The sequence below is a fragment of the Delphinapterus leucas genome, chromosome 14, assembly GCF_059928025.1.
Source record: "Delphinapterus leucas isolate spDelLeu-1000000601 "Yukka" chromosome 14, BTC_Dleu_Yukka2, whole genome shotgun sequence".
In the NCBI taxonomy this organism is placed as follows: domain Eukaryota; kingdom Metazoa; phylum Chordata; class Mammalia; order Artiodactyla; family Monodontidae; genus Delphinapterus; species Delphinapterus leucas.
In genome coordinates, this window is record NC_143142.1 from 64045933 (window position 1) to 64068071 (window position 22139).

The 22139-nt window shown below is 36.4% G+C and overlaps 1 protein-coding gene across 4 annotated transcripts in view; it reads right to left on the bottom strand.

The window, feature by feature from the left end:
• Nucleotides 1–2583: 2583 nt before the first annotated feature.
• The window catches only part of SMAD2 (SMAD family member 2), a 108156-nt gene continuing 88600 nt past the window's right edge, over nt 2584–22139 (bottom strand). For all 4 annotated transcript variants that reach the window (XM_089895154.1, XM_089895153.1, XM_089895152.1 and 1 more), the window contains 4 exons: nt 21142–21354; nt 18238–18375; nt 17910–18054; nt 2584–14621 (listed from right to left, as the gene is read on the bottom strand). In XM_089895154.1, the coding sequence (XP_089751280.1) occupies nt 14498–14621; nt 17910–18054; nt 18238–18375; nt 21142–21354 (620 nt within the window). In that variant the 3' untranslated portion in view covers nt 2584–14497. The remainder of the gene's footprint in view (nt 14622–17909; nt 18055–18237; nt 18376–21141; nt 21355–22139) is intronic.

Consider the following 22139-nt stretch of genomic DNA (forward strand, 5'->3'; position numbering starts at 1 on the left):
TTCTTCAGGGAGGGCTGTGGAAGTGGATTGGAGTGGAAGGAAATTCTTTTTTTTTTTTTTTTTAACTATATCTATGTATTGTTCAGAAGTTTTGGTTTTCATGAAAAAAATGTTCTTATATAACCATGTAGCTTTTTAAAAAAATACCAAAGCACACTATGACATTTTTGGATTGTATGTAAAATGCATAATACTTTTGGATAATATAAGTTGGAAAATAAGAAAAGATAGAACTTCATCTAATAACTGCCTAAACAATTTACCAAAACATGAACAAGGAAGTAATCACGAATGGTTTAACATAATATTACTAACTGATTAACTTGGCATGTTTAATACTATGTATGTCCAATACATTTTCTATGCTCATTATATCCAAACATAATGCTAGCTGATCAATAAAATTCTTTGGTTCCACTGCACACTTTTATTTTAGGACACTTGCAACAGACACGACAAAGAAATGTTCAGTTTCAAATACACTAATGAAAGTATATAGTCAAGTTAAGGCACGTTAAAAAAATCATGCATAAAAAATGTCTAAAATGTTTATATTTAATTTCAAACACCAAATTTGTGTGTTGCTCAAAGCAAGTTAAAAACAAATTGTCCATTATGGCTTGCTGAATGGCTTAATTTTAGAGATTTTTCTTATGATTTGTAATAGCTTTCTCTAACTCAACGTGCTGCTGGAGATACTTCAAACATTTCCTGTTAAAAATACATATACATCCAAAGCAAGGAGGAGAAGAAAAAATTACACCACCTAACAGTGGTTTTCTCTGGTTGTTGTAATCTGGATAATTTTTTTGCTGGTGCTTTTGTATTTTACAAAAATAATGGGTATATTATAAAGTTAAATATAAAGAGTTTCATCCACTGTGCCACCCGTAAAAGACCACAGAATATTTTTGTGTATTTACATGAATGTGATAAACAAAAGTTGTGTGACCATTAAAGAGGAATAGGGGGAAGGGGAGCTCATTTAAACATATATTCGAGGAGATATATACTCAGTTCTCTGAAAAATGTGGTAAGGAAACATTGGGCACCTAAAAGTTGAAGGCTGAAGTCAATTCCACTTTCCAGGGCTACCAAGCCTAGCCATGTCTCCAAAGAAACGCTCGCTCCCCAACTTCAACAGCAGAGACTCGGACCCTCCAGACAATTTTGATACTTGTAATAAACAGGACACAGATAATTGTGGTGTTTCCTTTTTTAAAATGTGTGTCAGAGTTACAACATACCGTGATCCATCATTATTATTGGCGAATCTTTCCTAAAGCACTTCAGGCCTCCAGAAAGGTCCAGCGTTAGGTACAGCAGGCATACAGCTTCTTTGTACGTAAGAAGTCCCAGAAAGGTTCTGGAAGTGGCGTTAATGAATGTAAAAGTTCATCATTAAGAGAAAATGTTTCTCTGAATCAAAGGCTTCTTTTTACCTCATTTGTGAGGTGGACTCTCCTAGTTCTGTACAAGCCAGGCTCCAAGTTTAGAGGGTGCTAATTCCGGTCATATGATAATGACCAGGGGCAACAGCAAGGAAGCACCTAGAGTAGACAGAAAATACACTGCTTTGGTTTTAACTCACCTTCATGGTGTATGTTAGAAGAGGCTTCTACTTAATGTTCCATGGATTGAAAACACTTGAACCAAATATATCCCAGCTTGGGATGTCCTCAGCTTCCCCACATTTCCCACTCTTCACTGGCAAACAAGTACAACAGTGAGACAGCACAAAGCGTGGGCACGGTGGATTGATTGCTGTTAGGGCCCCAATTCTTCACCCTCCTGGTACCCTCCTCCTTTGCCATTTCACTGTGTGGTGCCTTTCCACGCTGAGCTTTGCTTGGGGCTTGCTTCTGGGGAATGCAGATCAGTCAGTAGGGAGGGTGCAGACTTGAAAGGGGCTCCTGGGACTGGGCTCGGTTGCTGTTCCCTCCTGCCACCTCATGGAAACATGCCTGGGGCAGCTGCAGGAGGATGAGACACAGAAAAGGGCTGAGTCAAGGCCACCTCCCCAGCGAGCCAGGCAAAACTAGAACTACCCAGAGACGCCCCATCTAAATCACTGATCTAACTCGTAAACTAAATGAATGTTTACAATTGCACGCCACTGGGCTTTTATGGATGTTATGCATTACTTCTGTGGCAACGGTTAACTGCTCCCATAGCTTTTCATTTACTTGACATCTCTCAGTGTGGTATCTCGTGCCGCTTTTCTGAGGCAGGTTTGGTAGCAAAGACCTTCTTTGCTGCCACCACCTCCTGACACTCCCTCGACTGTGGATTCAGTCCTCCAGCGCTGAGCTTCTACTCTGTGTAAAGTGTTCTCATTTAATCCTCATAACCACCCTGAAAAGCAACTTCCTCATTTTGGGGAATTGGAGGAAATGAGGAACTTGAAGCAGCAGACTGTTGAAATTATCTATCTGATGTCACCATAAACTGGCAGAATCAGGGCCCAAACGGAAGACCTCTGATTCTGAGTTCAGCTGTATTTTCCATTACATCAGAAATGATAACCAAGGCTTAAAACTAGCAGAATATGATTCTGTCCAAAGTCATTAAAGACAGAAAAAGTTTGTTTTAAAAAGGCAACTGAGTTTTATTCCATTATCCAAGGTAACTGAAGTAGTTGACCATTACAGGGCTCTTTTCTTCAAGCATCCCACCCTTAGCATTTTTGTTGCTTAAATGTCCTTTAAGACATTGCTATTCCCAGTTGAGAAACAGCCAACCAGGAGACTAAATTATATAAATCTTCCATTTCTCAGTTTTATCTAAGATTTTATGTTCAATACCCCTTTTCAGCCAATCACTAATTATGTAAATTCTAAGTGTGAAGATTAGTTGTTCCTTGGTGGCAATACTCAATAGAATAAAAGTACACCCACAAAACTAGAAATTAAGAGAGGATACACAAAATATGCACCCATTTTAAAGGTGATTTTCTGAAGGATGTAATAACAAGCCAGATTCTTAGCCATCTCTCCCTTTTGTGATTTTGGCTCTTAAAAAACAGAAACAGATCAATTAAATATTCTAAGATAAGGCAGTTTTCTAAGGGTTAATTGCAGGAGGTTATAGGGGTAGGATGGAAATGGGGGAAGCAAAACATAGAGAATTAAGTAACATTTTGCTGAATGAAAATCACACCACATGAGATGTCATATAGACACTGCTAGAAACTTTACTCCAAATTTAGTTTACCAAGTCTAGCTTGATTTTATTAACATATTTGATTTTATACCTATGTTAATTTAAGCACCTAGATACTGGAATGATAAAAGACAGGAAAACAACTGTTTGGTTAAAAAGTAGTTAAACTTTTAGAGGATAACATTTTGTCAGTGGTTGTTGCTTTAGAATTTAAAAACTGAATTTTACTTTGCATCTTACTCCCTTTATGCATGTAACTTGGAGCAGAAAATTCCCCCTTTAACAACTTCAGAGCGAAGCAAGAAACCACAGTGGTTTGCAGGCCACTAATTCTGTTACAGATGAAAGCATTCAATTATCTCTATAAAATTCAATTCCTTAGAAAATGTGTTTATGATTGACTAAGTACGTTTTTAAAATGTGGTGATACCACATGCTATTATTCAAGATTTTGATTTAAAAGTTGGAACAAAGTAACTTGTGGTTCTTGGGTAAAACAAAGACACTAATCTGTTTTTTCAATATAAAAATATTTTCATTATAAAAAGGCAACCTAGAATACTTTTATTCCAGATGTTAGGCTAGGCTTGTGTAAATCTTCATTTTTTCCCACTACAGCCCAAACATACTTAAAAACTGCAATCATTTAAAAGTGGGTCATCGGTTATATTAATATCTTATTTACATGGCATTTATGTTTAAAATAGTGTGATCAAATACTGCCAATAACAAGTTAAAATAGCTTAGAGATAAGATCTCTCATGGAAAAAACCTTAACAGATCTAAAAACAGAGTTAATTCTAGCTTAAGTTCAAGGTGGGTGGTCTCAATGGAATCACTGTTGGGCAGTGGTTAAGGCCTCTGTGATGACTGCTCCTTCTCACCATAAAAGTCTACAAATACACACAATTCTGCATAAAATTTCAGAGGGTTCTCTAGATTAATCACCTCCAGCTGTGAGCAGAAAGTTAAATTTCACTCAATACACACACACATATATGTACATGTTTAAACTCCCCCCGCCCCACACCAGCAGTCCATCCTCGGCTGGGGTTATGGCTGGTGTTCTCATGTCCTCTGCCCCAGCCAGCCAGCTCAGTAGCACAATCTCTGTGTAGATTACAAGACCCAAGGTGTAGAGTCATGTATGGTTTTTACCTCCTGGCTATCTAGGTGCTATTATTAGACGTGGGCTTCACAGTAGCACCTACCTAGCTTGTGGTTGTCAGTTTTCTGCTCACCATTCATAGCAGCTCAGTCAAGTTGTCCAGCTTTCATGCACGTTCAGATCCACAAGTTCTGTTCCAAGACCTCATTTTGACTGGCCCCAAAAGTCCTCTCCATCTATCCAAATTCAATGCATCCTTGAACACTGTGCTTAAATCGTATCTTGTCCTTCCTCGTCCTGCACCACACTGTTCAGAAGCGACTTCTCCTTCCTCTGTGATCTTATCCTTCCTGAACTGCTTTCTACACTTTTTCAACAAACTTATTGCTGCACAGCATTAAAGTAGGTACAAAAAAATTGAAGATTATATAAAAACTATGGCAAATCCCTATCTCAAATAAGGTCACGTAGCTCGGACTGGAGCACAGTAACACACTCTGTTCTCATGGCTTCCTAAAGATCGTGTTGGCTTATCACAGAACTTGCTACCCATAAGTCTGATTCAATGTTCTTGCCCTCAGTTAGTGTGGTCCGCTTTAAGAATGCAATTAAGTCTATGTGCAAACTAGCATCCGATCAGTTCTACAAGTATTTTCATATCTATTCATCGCAGCAGAAAACAGCTTTTATGTACGCCTTTGACTTTTGGATCCCTACATTTGCAAACTTTTAATTTTTAGGTTGGGCTCATCTTGTATTATTTTGATGAAAAGGATGAGTCTGTTAAAAAGAAGCTGGATAACTGCATGGTGCAAATATATTCTTGGGCAGCGGATGAACATGACCTTCACCCTAGTCCTTGGGCACACCTCACGCTGAGAACGAGGGCACTGGAGTACATCTGTGTGATATTAATAGGCATGCTTCCCACACTAGGACTTTCAATTTCTTTTGAAGCAAGTGGGAAAAAAGGATTTGCCAAGTGGAGAGAAAGGCCAAACATACAAATAATACTTCTCTCCTACCCTTCAGCCCCTTGAATATGCACAATTATGGACACTGGGGTTGCTATAAAAAATCTTCCGACGCAGATAACCAGTGTCACTAACACCAGGGTAACAAGCAGGAAAGCTCCCAGGGTGAAGTGACGATGGAAAAGGATCTCTTCTAGTCGTCTGTCAACTGAAGTGATGTTGCAGTTCAATGCTGGAAGGCTCCTTTTAGATTGTTTATAGAGTTGTATGGTGTAGCAATTTAAGTAGGATTTGTTCAAGTAGGTTTCCTACCAACACAAAATTGTTAACGAAATCAAGCTAGGCCCTGGGCTGTTCAATGCCAAGTAGCATAGTGTATTTTAGATTTTGAGGTCCCTTTTGTTGCATCCTAACGTAGGTGTCTTAAATGGTCTAATGAAAGCAGTCTGCTAATGAGAGAAGTATTGATTCATCCTAGGAACTGAGTTCCTGCGAGGCACAAAGAAAGTCTGGTTGATCTAAAAAGTTTGTTTTTCCATTATTTCATGATGTTATTAATTATGAGTACACCTTGCGTATTATTTTTCAATGAAATCTTTAAAAGAATACCATTTGCTGTTTCTGCTAAGAGTACATTTTGAGGGTAAATGTGAATTTCACTTTCTAGTCCATTTACAGCACAGGTCATGTGTATTAGATCATGATTTGGTACAGGCAAGCTCTGAAGCAAACTAAAATGCCTAACCTACTAGCACTATGAGGTGCGTTTTGTGTGTGTATACTAAGCAGTGCGTTATCTGTCTGCCAGGGGAGTGGGATAATCTTTTTATATAACACCAAACTTAAAAAATAAAAAGATGCGCTCAATAGCATAATTCCATTATGTGAAAATACACACAACAAATTTCTTTTGTTTCTGTACAATTTAGAGTGTGGTCAGCAAAATATAATCCCCTCTAAAAAAAGATCAGTTTAAGTCAAAATCAATGAAAACGATTAAAAATTAGTCCCATAATAACATGGTAAACAACTCAAATCGCTTTTTTTTTAATGCTAGGAAAAATGTTCACCTTTCAATGGTGACAGTACTATTAACACAGGTAGAGAGCCAACAAGGTAAAAAGTGAAAGCACATACACAGACACACACAAATATATATAAAATTTGACCAGAAATCACAGGACATTTAAGCAACGTTTTCTTAACTTTTTTTTTTTTTTGTTCTTTAAATAGACTAAAATATTTGGTGTGGGTGGTGGGAAGGAAATCAGTATTTCACAATTTTAACTTGAAAACCAGCTGAAATAAAGCCTCAGCTCACTGTTTAATTTAAAAAAAAAAAGGAAACACATCATATTTTGACAATCATAGGATTAAAGCTTACAAAGAACACATCTACCATCTACATCACAGTGCACAGAGGATGCAGTCTGAGGACTACCACAGGGAAACAATAACAGACTCTGCATCCATCATATTGCATTACAAAATTAATGCCGTCTTAGAAAAATCTCACCTCCCGTGGTCGGTGTTGTAGCTGGTAAGCACCTGAGGGGTAGGAGGCTATCAGAACTTAGGGTGCTGCTCTGTCTGGATCAGGACACCCAATTCCTTCACCTGCCATTGGCTGATGCATTTAATAATCTCAATACAACATTCACTGAGAATAAATATAATAATGCCACATTCTGGCTTCTTGAGCAGGATAGTCTGGGGAATGTAGTAGAGGATAGAGCATCAAAGGCCATATTTTCCCTCAAGAGAGAAGAAATCCACAGCATTACTCAGTTTTCCTTTACTGTGAAAATTTAAATTTAACCCCATAAAGACATGATCTGTACTTACATATACACACAGGTTCTGAAAAACTTTGCTATCTAGTTGCCTCTTCTGTTTCATTAAACCACCAGTTATCTTCCCTGGATTACTGTGTTAGTCTCACTACCACGTTGGTGCCATTAGCTATTATTGGTATAAATCTCACATTCCATACACAATAGTAAGTGATTGGAGGACACATATGCTATAGGGCAGCTGAATTTAACCGCAACTATTACAATGTTTAAGGTGAGGGTAAGTCACAAGAACACTTAAGGCTATCAGCTCCTCCTTGGTGTGCCTGGGGACTTCCTGGGTTTAGCACTCAAAGTCCTGCATCCAGGGGACTGCCTCAGTCCCAGACACACCAGGGCAGTTGGTCACCCTAAGAACACTACTCACTCCTCCCTTAGTATCGCTAGAGAAAGGGTAAGAATTTTCAAGAGTAAATAGGGCTACTTACGAGGGAATTGGCTTAAAAATATTTTTAGGACATTTGCTAATCATTAGTTCCTAGAAATATCTTATTTAACAGTGTCAATTTTAAGAATAGTTGGTAGAACGTAAGCAAATTGTTGAGCAGTGTATAAAAGTTCATCCTTGAAACCTGTTTTCCCACAAATCCTCTATACGTTCTTCTGGTTTTGTCCAGTTATATAGTATTTTACTGTATCTTTTTGAGATTTTGAGAGCTAAATGAATAATAGTTTTATATTTTTTCATATTATTTTCTTTTTAGGTGAAAACACGCTTTGCCAACTATTTCCTACATTCTTGTTTCATATATTAACATGAAGACTGCCAACTGGGGCTATTTCCCTCAGATTACAAAGGCCCAGAATTATGTTACTTTTAACTGTGCTCTACCAGAAGGTCTGGCCTTGGGAAAAGATGGCCAAAAAAAAAAAAAAAATTCTCAGATATGAATGTTTTTATTTTGCCTACAAAATGCTGTGATCTAGCTCAAAAACCACACAACTGCTTTCATCTTAGTCTTTATAGTTTTTCTTGTTTTGCTGTCTTGTACAGAAATGGTTAGTGTCACAGTCTCACTATCACTAATAAAAAGATATAAATATTTATGCCTTAAAGGCCAGGGTCAAAACAGCAAAAATGAAGCCTGAGGTAAAGTTGGTCTAAGAAATGACCATTTTGGGTTCTACATTTTGCCAAAAAATAGGGTGTTTTTTAAAAATGTAAAAGCCATGCATGTTACCTACTTGCTATGTATGTGATAATTCTTTCTCTTGATTAAAATTAATGTGTGTATATTAGTTACATAAAACCAACAAATGACTACATTCTTAATGCAGGTACATACATTCATCAGAAAAGGACCCTAATCGTTTTCACCAACATTTTTTTTTTGCTGTTTGAACAATCCAAGAACATGAATAAAGAGAGTGACAAACAAGTATTTTCTAAGGAACTTACTGAGAAAGGAAAATCTCTTTGGAAGAAAAAGACTTCAGTAAGACTTCTATTCCTACAGACAAATGCTGAGAACTAACTTTATGTCACAGCACTGTAATCGGTAGGACTGACAGAACCAGAAATATGGCAAAAGTTACCTAGTGAATAACGCTGTAAAACCGCCAAAAGCTTTAAAGCCACAGGGAGAAAGAAGAGTCAAGTGTGAAATGAAAACTCTGTAATAGTGAAGCACTTTTACAATTCTAAACCCTCACTTTTGTCCTTAAATCAATATATTACGGATTTCATGGTTCAATAAATTAGCATCTTTAATTAGAAAGAGAAAGTAAATCCCTACCCCCCACCCAAAAGAGCAAACTGGAAATTCTATAGAAAGTAAGAGCTTGTTTTTTTGTTTTTTTTTTAAAGAGGGTAGAAGAATATAATTTGGGGGGAAATTTGGTTGGAGAAACATCTAAAAGTCCTTTGTGTGGAGTTAATGAATCCTCACTTCAGTCCTAACATCAGTGGTACTATTCTTTCAAAGGGCCCTTACATCTCAATCAATGGTGAAATTTTGGGTCTATTATGGATCTCATGGCAGCAAACCAATTGACACTGAAGTTAACTCAGGCTAATACACTCTGGTCAGATCCTCTGTGAATCAGAAATGGCCCAAAGAACTTTGGAAAATCCATTTCTGTTGAGCACAGCTAAGAAAGTCATCTTGAGGCTACCCTTCAATACAGGAAAACTTGACTTGGTAGTGGTGCTTCCCAGGGTATCTTAAGCAGCAGTCTTAAGCCGGGGGAAAGAGCAGGTGTGGCGGACACACAACCTAACATTATTTAAAAAAAAAAAAAAAGGTAACCTTAAGCAAGTACCTTCCAGAGACCACTCAGAGCTTTTTTTTTTTGATGTTCCAGTTATGATTCTTAATTGTCAAGCTGCCTAAAAATGGCATATTAACTGAACTGCCAAATTAGGACCCTGGCAGAATAAAAAATTTACCCTGATGGTCTGTCCATGAAAGGAAAATGTCTGCAAGAAACTTAAGAATTTTTTTACTGATATGAGATTTAAACAATAGAATCATTGAACACTGTTAAAATGTATGCAAATAACCCCTACTGTTAAGATTTTTCTGTGAGTGTATATATAAATCCATACATACACATTATATAATTTATTTCCTACTAAAAAGATTTAAGGCAGTTATGCTATATATAAAGTCAGCTATAATATCCAAGATAAAACAGTTCCTACTCAAGAAATTATATGAACACATTAGACAAGTTCTCATCATAAAAGCTATCATGAGGCTATCTATATCTAGTATAGCTCACATTTCCTGGTTGAGGTTTCAAACATAGGAATTCCACTCCAAGAGATAATTTGTCCCTCAATCCCCACACACAAAAGGTAGTCTTGAACAGACAAAATATTTATGAAAACTTGAAAAGGAAGATATAAAAGGAATTCAATAGGACTCTGACAACCTCTAGACACCACACACTAACATTATTACTCTTGATTGTAGTAAATACAACAACCCAATATGCCCCAAGGTGGAAACAGGGCTAGTATTATGAGGAAATCATTGGCTGCAACTACCAGAAAAGTCCATAATCCTGAACATAATTTACAACAGAATCTGACGATGTACGCTATCATCACAAAAACGTTTAACTGGATAGAATTTCTGAGCCATTTGTAAGATTTAAGTGACTGACCAATCTCAACAATGTCAACCTTCGTGGTGAAGGAATTTGGACCCTGGGATTGAACAGCACCATCCTTTTTGGTCTTTAGTAAAGTTCAAAGGAGAGAAACATTCCGATGTATGCAGATACAACACGGTTGGCAAGGAAGAGGGCAACTAGCAAAACCACTAGGGATACGTGTTGTCAAGAGAAGGGAAGGAAGAATAAAATTCAGTTGATGAATATAAAGGACTCAGCAAAATAAAGTTCACGAAGGAAAGAAAATGGGCAATAATGTGTTATGTCTAAACCTCAATGTGTTGCACCAGAGTAAGAGACAAGATCACGGGTTGCTTATGTCCACAGTCTACTTAGTTATCTAAAGAGATACTGGGGAATGGTGGAGGGGTGGCAAACTGTGAAGCTGGAATGTTCAGCTATGAAAGTAAAGACTGTACATAAAGACAGATGCTAAGTACAGTGAGGATTGTCTTGCGTTACATTACTTCCCACCATCAACCAGACCAGGAGGGCACTGATTATTGAGTAAATGCTCAAAGTATTTAGTTATTTAAAAAAAAGAAAGATGTTAAAGGTATATTTGGACAATTTTTGGAAGAGGTAGAGAAACCAACTGGGTATATATACTCTTTTATTTGATTTCAACTAGCAAGAGACTAGACTGATTGTTTTTCAAGTTCAAAATCTTAGTCTTGATGAAACTGACAATAAAGGCACAAATAAAGTGAAATTATCAATAAAATAATTTTAACAAAGGAGAATATCTGGCAATGTTTAAAGGACAGATGAACCAAGCAAAACTAGATATGATGTGAGGTTTAAAAAAACCCCAGATATTAACAATTTGCAAATATATACTTAGAATACAGAATAAGAGTACGAATACAGAGTAAGAATATATAGCTTTCAAGAAAAATTAGGCAGATTTTCTTCTGGCAAAGTGACAGGTCCTGAGAGAGAAAGTAACCCCACACGACTAAGATGGCTTGAGAGTCAGTACCAAATCCCAGTTATCTTTTTATTACTCAACATCTATCACACTGGGTAGGTAAAGAACAGGCATCAATAAATGTTTATTGAACGAATGTATATCATAATGTACAATTAGCACACTAACTGGTATAGTTCAAATCTAGTCAGGAAAGTCAAACTTTTTTTAAGCAGTAAAACTTTTTAAATAAAGAAATCATTCTATTGGAGTTCCTACGTGGAACTCCAACACAGAATAAAAATGAAGCTGCCACTGGCCAGGCCAAAGTCAGTGGGAATGTCACCAGCCTCCAATTCCCTAAACCAGCCCTAAGGTGTATGTAATCCACTGTGAAAACCACCATTCATCTTAGAAATGTGACAGAAAGCATGATCATTCAGTTCTCATGTTGTTAAACTGAGGAAATTACCAGCACTGTGTAGAAGAAATTCTAAATGATGTTGCTAATCTAAATAAAGACAAAATTCTACAGAGAGGAGATCTTATCACTTAGAAGAATGAAAACAAACCCTATAAAGGGAAAAAACAATCGGCAAAAATTAGGCCACAGTGGCCAAAACAGAATGCAAAACCAGCATCGCATTAAAAAGCAAGGAAGACCACTGAACACACTCATACAAATGTAACCACCACCACCACAAAGTCAACGGCTTGACAGGTCTAACCGCTGAATACTTGGGTGCTTCCAAAGAGGTGAGTCCCAGTTTCATACTGTACAGAAGAATGCCACCAGAACTGTAGAGATGTGATCCACTACTGAAATGCTACAGATGGCACTGCTTTGCTTAACATATCAATGCAAGAGCAACTGCCAGGATGTTCTATCACTTTCAACCAGACAAAGAACAGTGTTCCCTAACATCACTACAAGTCCTCTAGTAAGCAAACACTTCCAAAGGGCAGAGCCTCCACATTTCCAACAGGTCTGACTGTGGTAATACCTGGGACATTTACTCTATCCACAGGATGGGCTGCAGAAGTAATCATTTCGGGCAGCAGGACATCTGGAAGCAAGCAGCCAGTCACAATGGTGAAAATCTGCCCAAGGCAGAACTGAAGAAAGGGTTGTTCAATTAAATGGTATTGACCTGGTGTAAACTTTTTACAGGAAGGATTTGAGGAAGAGGAAATATTAGTGAGAATGACACATGAAGCAATCTATCACAAAGTAAGGCCACCTTCAACTATTATAAACTGTAGAACCAATCTGATCCTCAAGTTTGGACCTGTGTAGAGGTTTTTGTATAAAGCATAAACACCTAGTAAATCATGAGTTTCCTTTAAAATAAGCCTTTGCATTTGATGCCACTTTCTTTGCCAAGAATGCCTATTTTTCTCTCCACAAGGCTTGCTCCTTTCTCACCGAAGTGTTAGCTCAAGCATCACTACCTTTCAGAAGCATTCCCCCTGCTATGCTTTATCACAGTACCCTGTTTTATCTCCTTCATAGACAAATAAGCTAATTAAGCATTATAGAAACTGCTATCTCAGCAAAGGCAAGGGCCTTATCTGTCTTGTTCACCTTTACCCAAAGGCTAAGAAAGTTCCTGGCACACATAACAGGTGAACAATAAATATTTGTTGCATGAATAAAAAATTACTATACCAAGTTTACATAAACACATACATGCATACACAAATATAGAAAAATGGGGAATATCTAATAGAAAACAACCAATGCTGAAAGTATTGAAAATAACACCTGTAGATAAAGGTGAATATGGTTTCAAAAAACAAGTACCAAAGATAATCTGTCTTTAAAAATATGAAAACTTACTAGAAGGGGACCAGGAGTGGTTACTTTCCATTTCTACTGAGATGCAAACAAGAAATGTTTAAACTGCAATGAGTTAACAATAAACATAAGGATTATCTGCTGCAGGGTGGACTTCCAACAGAGTTTCCGACATCTCCTATCACTGTAGAGCAAAATGCATGGTTGGTTCTAATAGTCACCACATATTCAGGATTAGTTAAGAACAGCTCAGAGTGTAGGTAATTATAAGCTAAAAAACTTGCTAAACTGCTTCTCCCCCAAATTTTAAAATTCAGAATTCATAATTATGTAAAATAACATAGATTGTATAAATTTAATACAACATACCTTAAAAACAGATGGCCTTTACCTGCTGATCACACCTCAGCATTACTTTTCTAGGTATTCTGCTGAAGCAATTACATTTACAAAAGGTCCATTCCATAATACAATCTGGTAACTAAATCAAATGAAACTCAACTCAAAGAGCACTAGGTTTGCTATTGAAATATTTTAAAAGACCTTTTTAAAGAGTGTTTATCTCTATAGACTGAATTTTTAAAAAGGATAAATATATTGAAATAATTGTAGCATATCCCTGAAAATAATTATACTGCCACCTGTGCATTTTTTAATGAGATGTAAAGATGAATCAAAAGACTGCTAGGTTACACTAGTCTATTATCATCTGCTGAAACTGAGATCCGGTGTAAGACAAAGGGACTTGCTCCATAAGATTTGTTACCGTACCCCAGAATTAACTGGTGCTGGCGGTATCAGTGCAACCGTTACTGGTGATGGATGTCACGCTACACTGTTTTGGTATCAGGACAAAAGTGGAAATGGAGGAGAGGTCTGGAAAAATTTCCATAAGGTTTTAGCAGTAAGTAAACAAACACAAAAAGAATGAATATTTAAGACCCACTGAACACATTAAGGTCAAGGATTTCAAAAGTTAATCCACTTTTCTTCCCCCAAGAGTTTATTTTTGGTAAAAGGCAGAAAAATTAGTTTTTCTACAAGGGAAATCTGCTTCTAAATGATAATTTGAAAATCTTGATATATATTATATATTAAAAAAGACACACAAAAATAACAAAGAAGTGGGAATAACAGATTAGGTACTGTAACTTTATAAAGCCTTGCCTAAATCAAGAAGCAGCACACACACACCTAATTTATGCAAACTAAAAATGTATATAAACAGCACAATACTGTGATACTGGATCACGATACATTACCTGTACACATAACTACTACTGTTATTAATAAACCTTTGGGACACTCAGTTTTATGCCCAGCAAGACATCAGTAAGTCTTTAAAATCTTCTCTTCCTCCTTTATGGGAGGGTATTTCTAGACACTAATTTTCCCATCTAATATTCAAACATAGGAAACCGATTCCACAAGGTGCTTTAATTGATGAGACCTCAAGTGCTGTTTCTCTTGAATTTTTGGATAGTAAACAGTCCACGGGGACCACACACAAATACTATGACAGAAGAGTTGGTACATTAAGTCTTTTGATGGGACTTGACTGGTGACAAAGCTTTATGACATGCTTGAGCAACGCACTGAAGGGGATCCCATCTGAGTTAATACTTTGTCCAACCACTGTAGAGGTCCATTCAGATGAAGTTCAATCCAGCAAGGAGTGCTTGTTACTGTCTGCCTTCTGTTAAAAGAATGCAAGAAAATAATTATGAAATTAAAAGAATAACATGGCTATGGAAGAATTCAGATAAATCAAAACGTTGTATCAATATATACTAAAACCTAGATTCTTTTCTGACCGAGTATCAAGTTTGCATATCTATTATTTTGAAAACTGTTTAATCCTCAAAGTACTTATGTGGCTTTTTTCTTTTAAAGAGAAAAAAAAACACTGTTTTCCCCTCAAATTAAAATTAGTAGAGTAAGCTTATATTTACCGTCCAAAATGGGACACCTTTAAGAGAGAATGTAGTCACTATAAATAATCACTGGCAGGGCAAGAGACGTAAACCAGCACTGTCCCAAGCAAACCAGAATATATAAAGTCACCCTACTTATTAATCATCCACAGAATAGAAGATACTCAAATAGCAAATGAAGTCCAAATGGAATAGGATTCAAATTTAAAGTATAGCAAAACAAAAGAGAATTCTGACCCAAGCTTATCACAGAATGTTAAGAGTTGGGGTTCAACTTTCCCTGACAAAGCCAACAACCAACATCCCTTTTAGCAAAATCATGCAGGCTTTTACTAAGAAACACCTTTAGTACTTCAAACAAAATGAGCTACCCTCTGGGAATCGCAAATTGTTCAATGACATCCTGTCACTTCCACATACTGATTTTAGTTCTTATTTATTATATACAATAAGTCAGTAAGTCTGCTTGCTTCTTCAACATGACAGCCCTTCAAACATGAGAAAAGGCCATTATCAACTCTTCACCTCCATGTGACACATGCTCAATATAATTTAAAACTGTATTTCAAAGGATGTGGTTTTCTGTAGCAGATGGTGTCAGTGCCCCACTATACCCTTCAGATTATCAGTGTTCTAGTCTAGCCAATTTCCAGTTGTAGGCATCTGCATTTCTGTGCCTGAGAACTTCTCTGCTCCGTCCACATATATAGCAGATCAGAAGTGCCAGGAAATTAACAACCCCAGGAACAGACCTCAAGCAATGACACAGGAATTGGCATTTAAAGGTCCAGTTTCCCTTCCCTCTGGGTGGGATAATTCTGTGTGTTCTTTACTGTTTTCCAAAGTTTTCCTAAGGGAACAGCTCTAGTGACCCACCCATTAGAGTAGATGGGTTAAGAATGGTACTGGCTGCCTTTCCTCCCTACCTCTCTTCCCTACTTCCTCCTTCCTGACCAGTGTTCCCTCCATTTCCTGAATAAACTTCTTGCATGCAAACCCTCGTCTCAGGGTCTGAGACACACATTATGTGTCCCCCAACTGTTTGTTCGTTTCAGTACTAATTCACTTAACTGAGACATATTTCTCAATTAACTATGAATTCTTTACACATCTATATTTCCTGCTTACTACATGTCCTGATTTTTACGCTAAGCAATCAAGCTGGCAGTAAAGAAACTAAAAGATAGTTTTAGAAATCCAACCATTAGATCTATCTCCTCCGCACCAGTGTCATTAAGGATAAAAGGTTCCACAGTTCACAGATATATGGGTATTTGATTTATTTTGATCTGTAAATGTTAAAGGAAACTACTTTATTATCCAAAGTAGATGTACCTGACTCCATTATCCATGAAAACATACTGTATATTACTGCTTCTCATATAGATTTTAAATTAGCTCTGGGTTAAAGAACAGCAGAGTCCACAGTGAATGAAGGGCAGTATCTCTCTCTACCAATCAAAACTGGTCTTAACAGGAGACCCACAGATATACATGGAATTCTCCCTGACCTATGCAATTCATATCTAATTCCACTGAATTTCTACCATGTTCTTCAACATTATGATCTTTTGAAGAGAAAAAAAAGTCTGACCTAACAAACTGGTATCAGATGGTACTATCTGAATCTAATTTTAATATCAACTATCAATCTAATTTAATATCAATAAAATCTAATTTTATTAACAATTTGATAATTTTTTTATCAAAGGGAAAAAAAAACTCAGCGTTTTTTAAAGTTATCACATCTCAAAGGGGAAATGATTAAAACAAAAGACAGCTACAGCAAAGTCAAAAAGTGAATTCTTCTACTAACATAACTTGGACAAAACAGTGACAAGTCTTCATTCTAGGATATACATATATAACACATATATTTATAAAAGTATTCAAACCAGTAGATCTCAAATCTCACCATCACAAAAGTCATACACCTCACAAAACTTAAGACAGGGAATCAAGTTCAAATGAAATGAAATAAATTCTGAAGAAGGGCCCAACCTGCTGAATGAAACAGGAGTACTATCACTATTCTATACGAGTATCTTCTTAAGCAGACATTCAGACAGTGAGCAATGGGAACTGAAGAAAGACTAAGTATTTTACTTATACTTTCATTTTTTAATATGTTGATGAAGTATTCCCTATCTTTGCTGTGGAATCCAATCAACTGTTTAATTTATCAATAGCGTAATCTATCTTACCCCTTGATGACAGATTAGCTTTGGTAAAACTCAATTACATAACTGCTACTTACTATCCTTAGAGAGGAGGTTAAGAGTCAAGCAGAGCTTTCCTCAAGTCCTGTCTCTATCACTTAGAATGTGTCCTTGGGCAAACTATCAAATCTTTTCTAAGCCTATTTCCAAATAAATATTAGTCTGGACCATTTTTTACCTTAGAAAGATTGCAACCTTATAAAGAAAGGATAAAAACAGCAACAGTAATTCTTAGCCATGTTGAAAGGCGTGAGATACTGCACCTAAAACACAGCACAGTGCCTGGCACCTAACAAGTACTCCCTTCTATTACTGAATGAAGTTCCACCTTTTAACCTTATACTGAAGTTGTCTCAACTTATTTGTCCAGCCTTATCCTTCTTTACTTTCTATACTCCAGTCAAACTGAACCGTACTCTACTGCCAAGATCATCACTTTCCACCCCACAAACCTGTGACTACTGAAATCCTAGGCATCTTTCAGAACCCAGACCGTGTCATCACTACCTCCCCCAGCCCCAGCGAAACATCTCTCCTTCCAAGAACTGACATAACCCTTCCAATGTGCCATTTATGGTATTTAACACTCTGCATTCTTTTACAGTACCCGTCCATACATGTTTTAATTCTTTGTTCCATAATGCCAGCACAGGAATTTGCAATAGTTTTGAATCCAGAGGCCTCCAACTTTCTTTTGTTATTTTACATAAAGATCTGCTGACTCTATAAACCTCAAGGAAAATAAATACACATGAATTTCAGAAGATACAAAGAATGAAAGAAAAAAGAATTACGTTGTGGAAATTTAAGAACCGAATATGTATTTCATACCGGTATTCTGCTCCCCACCCTTTCACAAAACTCATTCTTATGGTGCACATTCTAGTTAGCTGATACACGGCTTCAAAACCCTGATTAACGGACTGAGCCAGAAGAGCAGCAAATTCCTGGTTGTTGAAGATCTTCAGGTTACAGCCTACGATTGAGAAAAAGATTTAAAAATTATGTAAAAAGAATATTACTATTAAAAAATCATTTTAAAAGGGCTACAGATTTTAGAATATGAGCATGTAAATCATCTCCTGATTCCTAAAAGTAATAGCAAAGAAAAACTCAGCAAGTTGATACAATAGGTTTATTTACATTGTTGTATCCATACCTGGTGGAATTTTACACACTGTTGCAGGGTGCCAGCCGTATCTCTGATTACAATTGGGGCTCTGCACAAAGATTGCACTATCACTTAGGCACTCAGCAAAAACTTCTCCACCTATGTAATATAAGCGCACTCCTCTTCCTAAAACAAAATATATATGGAATTAGTTTTACAACATTTACTATTTCAGCATGACTTTCAAAGAGTCTTCTCAGAGGACAGTAAAATGACATAAAGTATTTTGATGACTTTTTCCATAGCTATGCTCTTTTGAAATCTAACTTTGAAACATACCACTGTACATTTTTCCAAGTATTTTTTAAAAATGATTTTATTGATTTGTAAAGATAATACGTGCTTATCAAAAATACTTAAGCAACGAAGAAAAGTGAATGGATAGCAAAATAAAAGAATTTCATACAAATTACAGTTATTTCTAAATAAATAAAAGAATTCATTTGAAGGAATTAACTAATGTCTGGATTAATATGCCTTCATTATAATAAACAGTATTTCTTTAAAGAGCCCACTATGGTTAAGAAAAAAGGTAATAAAAATTATCAAGAGGTTAGAGTCATCTGCCCCTTTTATAACTATATATATTATGGGGGCAACTAGGTCCCTATTTATATAAGCAGAATTAGATAAGAAAAAATTATATTGGGAGATTTTAATATACCTTTCAGAATTTGACAGATCAAATATATACATAAAGTATGAGCGGATCAAATATACATAAAATATTAGCAATACAAGGATTAAAGAAAAAATTGTGAAAAGCAGAATTCTAAGATAGCACTTAAGAGTCTCACCCCGGTTTATTTACCTTCTCAATTATTCAATCAAACACTAATCTACATACTGCTTAAAGGGATTTTTCAGATGTAATTAAGTTCTCAAATCAACTGACCATAAGAAACTAAGACTACCTTTGGTGGGCCTGACTTAATCAGGTGACAGCCCCTTAAAAGGGACTGGGCTGGCCCTGGTGAAAGTGATTCAAAGTGTGAGCAACAGGAATTCAACACAACAGAGTCTTCACTGCTGACTGTGAAGATGGAGGGGGCCACGCAGGTGGCCTCTAGTTGCTGATAGCAGCCTCTAGCTTACGGTCTGCAGGAAATGAGGATCTCAGCGCCACAACTTCAAGGAAGTGAACTCTGCAATAATCACCTGTGAGCTTTGGAGAAGGACCTCAAGCTTCAGATGAGAACACAGCCCAGCTGACCCTTTGATTTCCCTTTGTGAGACCCTGGGGAGACTCCTAACCCACAAAAACTGTAACACAGTAAATTTGTGTGGTTTTAGGCTGGTAAATGTGTGGTAATATGTATTGCAGCAAAAGAAAATTAATAAAAACCAACAAGCCAGATTTACTACATAAATATGGAACCTGGTGCCCTGTTCTCTTAATGACTACAGAATACTTATATAAAAAATAAAGTTGTTCACTTGACCATTAGGAAAACATTAAGTCCAAAAAGTAGAGATTTTTCAGGCTATAGTTTCTGATCAAAAGCACCCAATAAACTAGAAATCAAAAGTAAAAAAAGATGATCCAATAATTACAGCACTCTAAAATTTTGTACAGAAGTAAATAAGGTAGGGTAAACCTTTTGTTAACTTTTTATGCAGAGCCCTGATTAGAACATGGAAAAATCAGAACTGTTTTAGTTAAAAGAGGGCAGATATTCAGAGGCCTTCCTCACCTATAAGATACCTGAGTACCTTAGGAAGATTATATAAAATTTATACATCAAGCAAGATTTGAGAAATTCCACATGGAGCCAACTAACAGACCTCTGAAGTCACTAGCACTTTGCAATATCACATTGACTCTTTAGTGATCAGCATTATTTCTCATAGGAGGTGATGGTTAATTAAATGAACAGAAGCAAATTATTATTAAAAGAAGTTACTTTAAGGTGATGAGAACTGTGTTCAGTTATTTTTGTGGCGCTCAAGCTATTTTTTACCTCATTGTCAAAAAACTGACGACCCAAAGAGTTGTTGTTTATGTGGATTACATCTATGCAAACTTACCATATTATGTGTGAAAACTGAGATTCAAAAAAATTAATTCATTTGAAAATCAAAATAATAAACCCACTACATATTAACATAAACAAGTTTGTGAAAAATAACTATTTTGCAAACTAAAGAAAAAATTAGTGAGAAGAGTAGCAATGTTTTATATTTTTGCAAATATCCTTAATGTCTGGCTTAAGAGAAGACAGTAGAATTCTCATCAGAGTCTACGTTTAATTCCTTGCAAAATCGTAAGCCTTGTAAGCCTCTGGAATACTTCACTGTACAGTCAAGAGAGAACAAGAGTGAAAATGGCAAACAGCATCTTAGTACCACTGTGAAAATTGTTTTTACCTCACCAACTTGCTGAAAGGGTGCCTGGGATTACCACATTTTGAGATTCTATGAATTATTTTTGAACAAATTCAATGGTCGTGCTTGTTTTAGATATCCTGCATCAGATTAACAGTGTGCAGATCTGACACACGAATTCACTGAAAGGGGGAAAAAACTAGGAGATGTAAACAAACAGAAAAAAAATTCATGATTTGTTAAAATTACATCCCTAAAATCTGAACATGACAATTTTATGACTGGTAGAGGCTCAGCAGAGTAAAGTTATTTTAACACGTATTTATTGAAGGACTTCCCACTATCGAGGGTGCCAAATTAACAGAAGCTCAAGATAAAAGTTTGCAGATAGAAGGATCACCAGGATCTACTAAAAGCTGTGAAGCTGTGTACTTCAACATGACTGCCCTTAAGGTGGGAGAGAGAAGGCAGGCTTCTTTGCACACAATCTCTTGATGTGGTAAACCACGTGATGCTCACATTATGAGTATATGGCATTGGTTTTTCACATAAGGAAAACAAACATACCTATATGTCTTCTTGTCATTTCTACTGTAGCATTTCTGTTGACATTAGAGAGTAAACCTAGGCAAAACCTCTCTGAATTTGATGGATCTGTGAAGCCGTCTACGGTGAGTGAGGGCTGTGATGCATGGAAGGTCTCTCCAACCCTCTGGTTTAATTCGTAATACGCTATTGAACACCAAAATGCAGGTTCTGAGTAAGTAACAGGCTGCAAATCTGGGGCAGAAAAAACAAACACATAAAAGAAATGTGTGTGAATAATTCAAGCCACCTCAAGCCAAGAATAGACTGAATATCATCACCTTTACATGTTCTATGCCAGCCTACACTGGCAACAGCCCAGGAAACAGACTTAACATCTACATCACGAACTCCAGATTCCAAAGAGCACTCCAGATTTTCAATTTCTCAAATTTCCCCTATCTCATTAAGTCATTCTAATCTTCAAACAGCTTTCTTAGACTTTATGGTGGATCATTTATTCTAACAGTAGTTTTACCCTGCTTGTGCCACAGTCAATTTGCATTATAAAGTTAATTTTGGGTAGGACAGAGTAGAACAAAGCTGAAGCAAAGATTAATGAGTCAAAAGCCACAGGGAAAAAAAAGATGTCATGATAGGATACAAAATACGACATATTTTTGACATTTGTCTATTTTAACATGAGATTCTCACTGAGTTACCCTAGTTACAAAAATAGAAAACCCAAATATACACAAGAAACAGAAAGTAATAAAACATACATACAAAAAAAACAGAAAACATATAGTATGCAAGTGGAAACAGAATATAAATCAAAAGAATCTACATATTTCATGGGAAAATGAGGATCACAAGTATTTAAGTGCTGTAATTTTGATTAAAATGCATCATAATATCATGGGAAAAAAAATGACAATTTTGTAGAACAAATTCCAATGTGTAGAAACTGAAAAGAAATTGTGAAATAGTGAGGTAAAATGAAGACCAAGAATAAACTACAGACCGTATACACACATATA